This window comes from Halyomorpha halys, unplaced genomic scaffold (genome assembly GCF_000696795.3).
Source record: "Halyomorpha halys isolate HHAL.00 unplaced genomic scaffold, Hhal_1.1 Scaffold233.1, whole genome shotgun sequence".
Taxonomy (NCBI): Eukaryota; Metazoa; Arthropoda; class Insecta; order Hemiptera; family Pentatomidae; genus Halyomorpha; species Halyomorpha halys.
Window position 1 is genome coordinate 592,906 of NW_027111122.1, and position 9,524 is coordinate 602,429.

Genomic DNA, 9,524 nt, shown 5'->3' on the forward strand with positions numbered 1-9,524 from the left:
TGCGTCCCTCCGCTATGCATTCCTCCTCCCTGCATTCCTACACCCTGCATCCCTCCCTCCTGCATTCCTCCGCCTTGCATTCCTTCTTTCTGCATTCCTCCTACTTGCATTCCACCACCCTGCATTCCTCCACCTTTCATTCCTCCTCCCTTCATTCCTCCGCTATGCATTACTCCTACTTGCATTCCACCACCCTGCATTCCTCCTCCCTGCATTCCTACATCCTGCATCTTTCCCCCCTGCATTCCTCCGCCTTCCATTCCTCCCCCCTGCATTCCTCCGCCTTGCATTCCTCCTTTCTGCATTCCTCCTACTTGCATTCCTCCGCCCTGCATCCCTCCACCCTGCATTCCCCCACTTTGCATTCCTCCTCCCTTCATTCCCCCGCTTTGCATTCCTCCTCCCTTCATTCCACCGCTATACATTCCTCCTTGCTGCATTCCTACACCATGCATCCCTCCCAGCTGCATTTCTCCGCCTTCCATTCCTCCACCCTGCATTCCTCCGCCTTCCATTCCTCCTCCCTGCATTCCTCCTCTCTGAATCCCTCCCCCCTGCATCCCTCCCCCCAGCATTCCCCCGCTTTGCATTCCTCCTCCCTTCATTCCTCCGCTTTGAATTCCTCCACCCTGCATCACTCCCCCCTGCATTCCTCCGCCTTCCATTCCTCCTCCCTGAGTTCCTCCTCTCTGTATGCCTACACCCTGCATTCCTCCGCCTTGCATTCCTCCTCCCAGTTTCTCTCCTCCCTGCATTCCTACACCCTGCATTCCTCCACCATTCATTTGTCCTCCCTGCATCCCTCCCCACTGCATTCCACCTCCTTGCATTCCTCGTCCCTTCATTTCTACACCTTGCATTCCTCCGCCTTTCATCCCTCCTCCCTGCATCCCACCCCCCTGCAATCCCCCGTTTTGCATTCCTCCTCCCTTCATTCCTCCTCCCTTCATTCCTTCTCCTTCCATTTCTCCTCCTTGCATCCCTCCTCCCTGCATTCCCCCGCCTTGCATTCCTACACCCTGCCTTTCTCCTCCCTGCATTTCTACACCTTGCATTCCTACGCCTTTTATTCCTCCTCCCTGCATTCCTACACCCAGCATTCCTCCGCCTTCCATTCCTCCGCCTTCCATTCCTCCTCCTTGCATCCCTCCTCCCCTCATTCCTCCGCCTTGTATTCCTCCACCCTGCATTCCTCCGCTTTGTTTTGCTCCACCTTGTGTTCCTCCTCCCTGCATTCCTCCACTTTGCATTCCTCCCCCCTGCATTCTTCCGCTTTGCATTCCTCCTCCCTGCATTCCTTCATCCTGCATTCCTCCGTCTTGCATTCCTCCTCCCCTCATTCCTCCGCCTTGTATTCTTCCTCCCTGCATTCCTCCGCTTTCCATTCCTCCTCCCTGCATCCCTCTGCCCTGCATTCTTCCTTCCTGCATCCCTCCTCCCTGCATTCTTCCGCCAAGCATTCCTCCTCCCTTCATTTCTACACCCTGCATTCCTCCGCTTTCCATTCTTCCTCCCTGCATTCCTCCTCTCTGTATGCCTACACCCTGCATTCCTCCGCCTTGCATTCCTCCTTCCTGCAATCCTCTTTTCTTAATTCTTCCTCCTCCCTGCATTCCTCCTTCTCTCATTGCCCCTCCTTGTTTCATCCACATAGAAGAGGAGGAATGCTGCATTCCTTCTCCTTTCATACTTTCTCCTAGACTCTTTCTTAATCCAAGGAGTGGAATAACACTCCTCAAGCTTGGATATTTCGCTGCCTCTTCATCACTATTACAATCTCTTACTCCTAGTTCGTGACTAATTTCACCTCTTTGCGAATTGACTTCATTATCTCCTCCTTGGACATCTTTTTCCTGAATTTGTTCAGGAGGTTGAGTTTTTAGTCCAGTGATATTTTGAAATATGATTTGCGTGTCTGTAACACCTAGCACTGCAATTATTACTCTGCTGCAGAGAAAAGTAAATATGACCAGTTCCATTATCTGAAAATAAGAAAATATTACTTAATTATTATGTTAAAAGAGTTCAAAATGACTAATTATCATAGAGGACAAATGACTTTTTTATAAAATCTTTAAAAATATTCATTTTGTATAAATTTGTTTATAGCTTAATGGAAAAAAATGTAATGCAAAATTATAACCTATCATGAAATTGCAAGCCACTAGAGAATTCTAGAAAAAACGGGAGACGGTTCGAACAAAAATGAACCCAAACAATTTATTATACTACAATTCTTATTGAGGTGAGGAGGATTCCTCCTCCTCAGAATTCTCAGACCTAGCAGAGCCAGCAGTGGAACTCCCCAAGGACGTTCGGACCTCACTTACCACAATTGTGGAAGATATGAGCGATGAGGAATTTCGGCAGAGGAAGGGAGGAGTGAGTGGTGTTGGATCAAGGCCTCAACCCCGAAGATGAGGCTCCGGAGGACGCGCAGAAGAAAAAGCGACGGGGCCTCAAGTACCCTGCAATGATGACCATATATTATGGGGTGATCTTGGGTATTCAGAGTAATACATCCTCTGCGTGTATCCGAAACCTCACGCAGGTACAGAAGAGGAGACTGGCCACCATACAGAGATTGGCCCTGCTGAGGGTCACGAAGACATACAAAACGGTGTCGCATGAGGCGGTGCAAGTTCTGGCCGGAGCGATACCCTGGGCCTCATCCTCAGGGAGGAATTCGTTAAATACGAAGTGAAAGGACTCCGCTTAGTGATTGATGAGACGTTAAACTAATGGAAAAAGATGCTGCAAGAGGACTCGATAGAGGAAAGGAATATACAGTGGGTGGCGAGTCAGAAGTGCGTTACTCTGAGAAAGTTCTTCTTCACCTCCCATACAAGTCTGAAGGCTAAGTGGGTCATCCAAGATTATTAGGTCTTACAGATTCCAACAGGACACTGATGGTTCCGGGGAAAGATGCAGACCTCTAGTTCGAGCATCGACTCATGTGCCCCACCGCGTCGCTGAAAGAGCAGAACATGTATTGGTGGTTTGCACCACCATCGAAAGACACCTAGCAAAGTTGTCGAGAAAGACCGGAATAGAGTCGGTCTTTCCCCATTTGATGGAAGTAGAGGACTATCCTTTCTTCAAGCAGTTCATATACGGGTGAAAGAAGGTGGTGGGGTCGACGCTCTTTACGTTGGAAAGGGCTCGACCACCCGAAATCTTGGTGAGCCAATGGAAGAAGAGGTACCTAGGAATTAACCAGGTTGAGGAAGCAAATGGACAAGGTGTAGCCCCTTCATTACGGTACTCGTAGGAGTACGAGGTTCCCCCACAACTATGATTTTTAAATATTGTTCCCATAAACTTAAATATAACCACTCTCCCTAAAGCTTGTTAGTATAAGATAAATCATTAATAAATAAATAGTAGATAATTCCAGGAGTGGCATACGTAAGTCCAAAGCATTACTACATTGGCGAACCACACATACCAGAAATAGCCAAAAAAAAACTTCAAAAATGGTCTGTGTGTTAATGTGTCTGTATGTAGTGAACCTAGCACAAAAACGTAAAGTCTATTTAAGACGGTTATATAGTAATGATTATTATTTGTTTAAGGCGCAACCAAGGCGAACCAAGCTTCTGTGGGTCCAGAGTATATTTGTGTGGACCGACACTTTAATTTGATTGATACGGAGGATATATTGCAGGCCGTCCCATCTCTGCTCAAATGAGCAATTGCATATTTACCGGCGAGTTGTAGTTGGGCAATTTTTCTTAAGTTAGCTATTGGCCAGCTGATTTTTGGAAGCGTTTTAATGAATGAAATAAAAATTGTTTGTTGAATAAGATATTGATTTCAGAACCACATCGGGTAGGTCGATTCTCGTAATAACAAGATGTCTTTATCTTTGACTAACCCTATATCTATCCAAGATCCAACCACATTTTTACAGTTTTCCCAAAACCCTTTCGAATAAACTTAGTGAATCTATGATTAATTAACTGCTCTTCAATGCCAAATAGTTTATATCCTCAATGACATAGTCTAACAGGGCTCAAATGCCGAATTTTCAAAAAACATTCTCTAAAGGATCTTTAACTTTTTTATTTATAAAAATTAACAGTTCTCATTGTCAACAATAACGAAAATTTATAAAAATAAAATATTTCAGAGTTTTATGAATGACTAAAGAAATAAATAGCAAAAATACATACATCCCATTCAGATCGGAAAAGCCGATCCTTACCGATTGCATTAGGGCTTCGTTATATTTTCTTAAACCGTTGTATTCTTGGTAACAACAAAATTAACGTTACTCTCAAATAGAAAAGTCCTAAAATATCAACAAAAGAAAAATCAAAAAATTTTGTTAATAAGTTTCGCCACCCTTGGTCTTATTATTTTTTTAATGTTACAAAAAAAGCAATAACTCTAGCACCAGCCCATCAAGCTACACAAAATTTAAGGATGTATTTAGAGTGCTAAGTAAAATTTGTGTGATGCGCGGATCGCATCAGACTTTTTGCTACAATTTTATTAATGAGCTGTCAACGTTTCAGCCTTTCAAGACATCCTCAAGTAGAAAATCTTAAGGGACAATTATTTTACTACAACATATAACCACATAGATGAAAATAAAATAAATAGCAATAGATTAATGAAGGTATGGCTGATAGATATTAAAAAATGTAAGATAGGATCATCATGAACACAAATGAAATTACGTGCAACTTTGGTATAGCCTAATATCATCTAAAAATATTAATAAATAACTTTGTACTAATTTCTTTATTATGTATTGTATTAGAATAGTTTTAACACCTTACAGTTTTGTAGATATATAAGGCTGATAACTTTGTTGTTAAGTATTGAGAAACCTCCTGATGGTATCGAAAACTTTTCTCGACCAATTCCTTTACTTCAGGAAATAAAATATTTATCCAACCAGATGGGGATGAAGTAAGCATAGAATAAAAATGTAAAAGCCTAGATTTAAATTTAATATATCTTAAAATATTTATTCATTTTTTATTAACTGTAAAGAAAAAAGAATGTATATACCTCAGACATGTTCAAGTTCACTACTGAGTATAAATTACAAAAGAAACAATGGTGAATAAAAAAAAAATTAGATAGCGGTTCATTAACTTCTATGATAGCCACAAACAGTTTAATAGCCCAGTAAGTTCTTAGGAACACGTGTCTAATTTAATGTTACAGTAAAAATAAGATATATTAATAATCATTGTTAATTCATACACTTTTTACAATTAAAAAGATTAGTGAGTTTTCCAATCGCACCACTTTTGCTAACGCTCAATCTGAAAAGTTGTTAAAGGACGATTCTTAAAAAATCTAACTTACTTTAAATTTTAATTATCTGAATTAATTAGCTTTCCCACATTTTTATTTATTCCAGGTTGAAAACACATTTTAAGACGTACGAATAGTAATGTAGATCTATTCTATACCATTAGAAAGCCAAATATTTTAGAAAAAATATTGCCTTTCTTATAAAATGTTATAATTTTATATTTCTCGTAATTTTATCAATGAGAATCATTCAAAGTACTTTTACATTCTTATACCAATATGAGGAATATATAGTAAGGGAAAGTATTGAGAACGTTCCATGAGTCTAAATAAAAAGTTAGAAATTTTTGTTGAACAAGGGTCGGTAGACATTATTGAAAGATAAGGATAAGCCGTACCTCACCGTTTCTGGGATTTTTGCCTAATAAAACAACCACCCTACACCTGTTGCTTCATCTCCATGTGCTAGCCGTAAGGTATTACTACAAACAGACTGAATTCCGCTTCATGGTTACCTTCACATGTTTCTCAAGGTCATTTGTCGCTTCTTGTTTCGTCCATGCAAGTAACTTTTTCTATCCCTCCCTTCTGCTCTAAATGTCTTGAAAAGAATAGTGGTGAATTTCTTCACCGCTGCCAAATATTAGTCTGAGCGCAGAATAGCTCTATATCTCTATTCTGTTTTTTCTAGAGAGATATTTACTTCTCACAATTCCTCAAATTTGCTTCTTTCTTCTGCAAAGCATTAGCTAGTAAAAAAAAAAACCATTCTCCACTATTTTTTCGATCCCAAGGTCAATCAACGGTGTTGCCAATTTAAAGTGACACTGGTAGACTCTAAAGCATCCATGTCTGGTCAATACTCACCATATCGGCGACCATACCTCGAACCTCGTCATACTGGAATCTGCAGCCTTCCATCTCTTTCACCGTTGAGTGACGGCTAATTGCTGACTTCTCTCGAAATCCGTGAACGTCGATCATAATACCTACTCCTTTCTTCAACAGGTAGCATAGCAGGTAGGCCGCTCACCACCTCATAGAAAACAGTTCGAAATACACTTATAGACTCTGTGAAAAACGGAAATTACCTGTATCCTGTATGATCTCATAAGTAATTATGTTTCCCAATTGGACCTCCATATAACATATTGAGGTGGAACTGCAGGAAGAAACTTTTTGCGATTCTCGCTGGGACCTAATGTAATGTTTAGTATTAGGCGTGACAATAAGGATGCTAATTCATCAGATTTAACACTCGCATACTCCCAGTACATTAAACCGGATAGTCGCCTGTTTCAAGTATAGTGTGCTAACAATATTATCCACAATATTCGCACGCGTGGGAAGTTGTTTCAAGCCTTACTCAGTTTGTTAAGAGCTATTTTATATGGCCTACTCTACTTCTTCAACCTTATCACAAAGTTCTTTCCAGCAACGTCACTTACTAGATAGTTCTTCAGATGTTCCTTCTTGCAATCTTGAACTGTTCCTGGACCACAGAAAGCATCGATACGCACCTCACTCGCTGATAACGTCTTTTTGCTAGGTTGTAACACCGACGAAAACCATTAATAGTATCTATTCACCAGCACACTGGAAATTACTTTACCAAACTTTAAACGGGTTATAGCTGCGTCACAAGCTCTTAAAATAAAATACGTGAGTAAATGCGCCTTTTCCTCAGCTGATCCATGCAAATCACATGAATCCTCAAAATTTTCGTATTCCAATCTCCGTCTACATTTTTTATCTCGTTTCCAATGTAATCAGAGGGCTTGGTGGTCACTGACAACATAAAACTGACTCTCCAAACAGGGACTCATTGATATGTTATATATAGCCATCCTGCCCAAATACACTGGATTGCTATAAAACATGGTATACCAATCAATCCCTAATCAGACATAAACATATTAACATGATATAAGAAAATTTTTGTTTATTTTTTCTACCCTTTTCCAATCAATAATCTTCTACCAACTAGAAACACTATATAATAATTGTTTATTTCTCCTACATAAGCTGGTATATCAGTTCAAGAAGCCCAGCCCTCACCCAGCTTTAATAATCACAACTATCTTTGAAAACCGATGCAGCTTCTGACAACCCAGCTCAGTGCATGGAGACCAGCACTGCTAGTCTCAACTATCATTGAAATCCGATACACCTTCTTATTCCCCAGTTCTGTGAAAGGTGCCCAGCTCCCACCTAGCACTCCTAGTCTCAACTATCATTGAAAATCAATACAGCTTCTGATACCCCAGCTCAGTGCAAGGAGCCCAGTACTCACCCAGCACTTCCAGTCACAACTATCATTGAAGTTGCGGTACCAGAAGCTGCAAAGGTTTTCAATGATAGTTGTGCCTAGAAGTGCTGGATGAGGACTGGGCTCCTTGCACTGAGCTGGTGTATCAGAAGCTGCATTGGTTTTCAATGATTGATGTGACTAGGAGTGCTGGGCTCCTTTCACAGAGCTGGTGTATAAGAAGGTGTAATAACAATGTAGAATATCGAAATGAACATGAATTTATCAATTCAAAATATCAGAAAATTATTTTTAAACTTTTTATAAGATTTTCTTAATATTTTTTAATGAAATATCAAAATATCGTATCTAATCTTTGATATCAATATTAATAACAATGTAAAATATCGAAAGGAACATGAAATTATAAAAATAAAATATCGATATACGTTTTTTTATAAAATTTTTTTAATCTTATTATACCAAATATCGACAATTCTATAAAAAAATATCGAAATATCGAATATTGTATCAATTATAATATTGTTGGTAATTATCGATATCGATATAAATAACATTATCAAAGATCAAATTGATGTTGAAGTATTGAAACAATATATCGATCCTTTGATAATACAATATCGGAATACTTTTACTAACGTTAGAAATAATTAATTTAAAAAATGTCCAAAATCGAAATGAATATGATGAATAATCAATATTAAATATCAAAATACTATTCTTAAGCTTGAATATTTTCTTTAACAAAATATCGATATTTTGATTAAATAAAATTGGAATATCTTTGCCATATTATATTTTTGTACGAATATATGATTATAGATACATTACATTGGAGTGCAGATTATCAATATTTCTTTTATTTATATATACTTTTAAGGTGCGCCTCCCCCCCCCTTTTTTTTGAAACCGATATTTCGATATTATCGAAGGAGAATAGCGATATTCCGATATTATCGGTTACTCGATATCGATATTAAAATATCGGATATCGGAGACAAGATATCGATATTTCGATAATATCGATATCGATATCCCATCCCTAGTTGTGACTAGTAATGCTGGGTGAAGACTGCGCTCCTTGCACTGAGCTGGGGTATCAGAAACATTATCGGTTCAAAATGATAGTTGAGACTAGGAGTGCTGGGTGGGGGCTGGGCACCTTTCACTGAACTGGGGTCTCAGAAGCTGCTTCGGTTTTCAATGATAGTTGTGACTAGCAGTGCTGGGTGAGGACTGGGCTCCTTGCACAGAGCTGGGGTATCAGAAGCTTTATCAGTTCTCAATGATAGTTGAGACTAGGAGTGCTGAGAGAGAGCTGGGCACCTTTCACAGAACTGGGGAATAAGAAGGTGTATCGGATTTCAATGATAGTTGAGATTAGGAGTGCTGGACTCCTTGCACTGAGCTGGGTTGTAAGAAGCTGCATCGGTTTTCAATGATACTTGGGATGAGAAGTGCTCACTGGGGGGCTGGGCTTCTTGCTCAGAGATGGGGTATCAGGGGCTGTATCGGTTTTCAATGATAGTTGTGAATAGGAGTGCTGGGTGAGGACTGGGATCCTTGAACTAAGCTGGGGTATCAGAAGCAGCAGAGGTTTTCAATGATACTTGGGATGAGAAGTGCTCACTGGGGGGCTGGGCTTCTTGCTCAGAGATGGAGTATCAGGGGCTGTATCGGTTTTCAATGATAGTTGTGAATAGGAGTGCTGGGTGTGGACTGGGATCCCTGAACTAAGCTGGGGTATCAGAAGCAGCAGAGGTTTTCAATGATACTTGTGCCTAGAAGTGCTGGATGAGGACTGGGCTCCTTGCACAGAGCTGCCGTATCAGAAGCTGCATTGGTTTTCAATGATAGTTGGGACGACGAGTGCTAAGTGAGGGTTGGGCTCCTTGCACATAGCTGGGGGTATTTGAAGCTGTATCGGTTTTCAATGATAGTTGGGCGAGGAGAGCTGGGTGGGGGCTGGGCTCCCTTCACA

General features: G+C 40.3%; 1 protein-coding gene across 1 annotated transcript in view; it reads right to left on the bottom strand.

The window, feature by feature from the left end:
* The window catches only part of LOC136796199 (spidroin-1-like), a 17,076-nt gene that overhangs the window by 3,077 nt on the left and 4,475 nt on the right, over nucleotides 1-9,524 (bottom strand). The window contains exon 2 of the mRNA XM_067049200.1: nucleotides 44-1,982. Within this exon, the coding sequence (XP_066905301.1) occupies nucleotides 44-1,982 (1,939 nt within the window). The remainder of the gene's footprint in view (nucleotides 1-43; nucleotides 1,983-9,524) is intronic.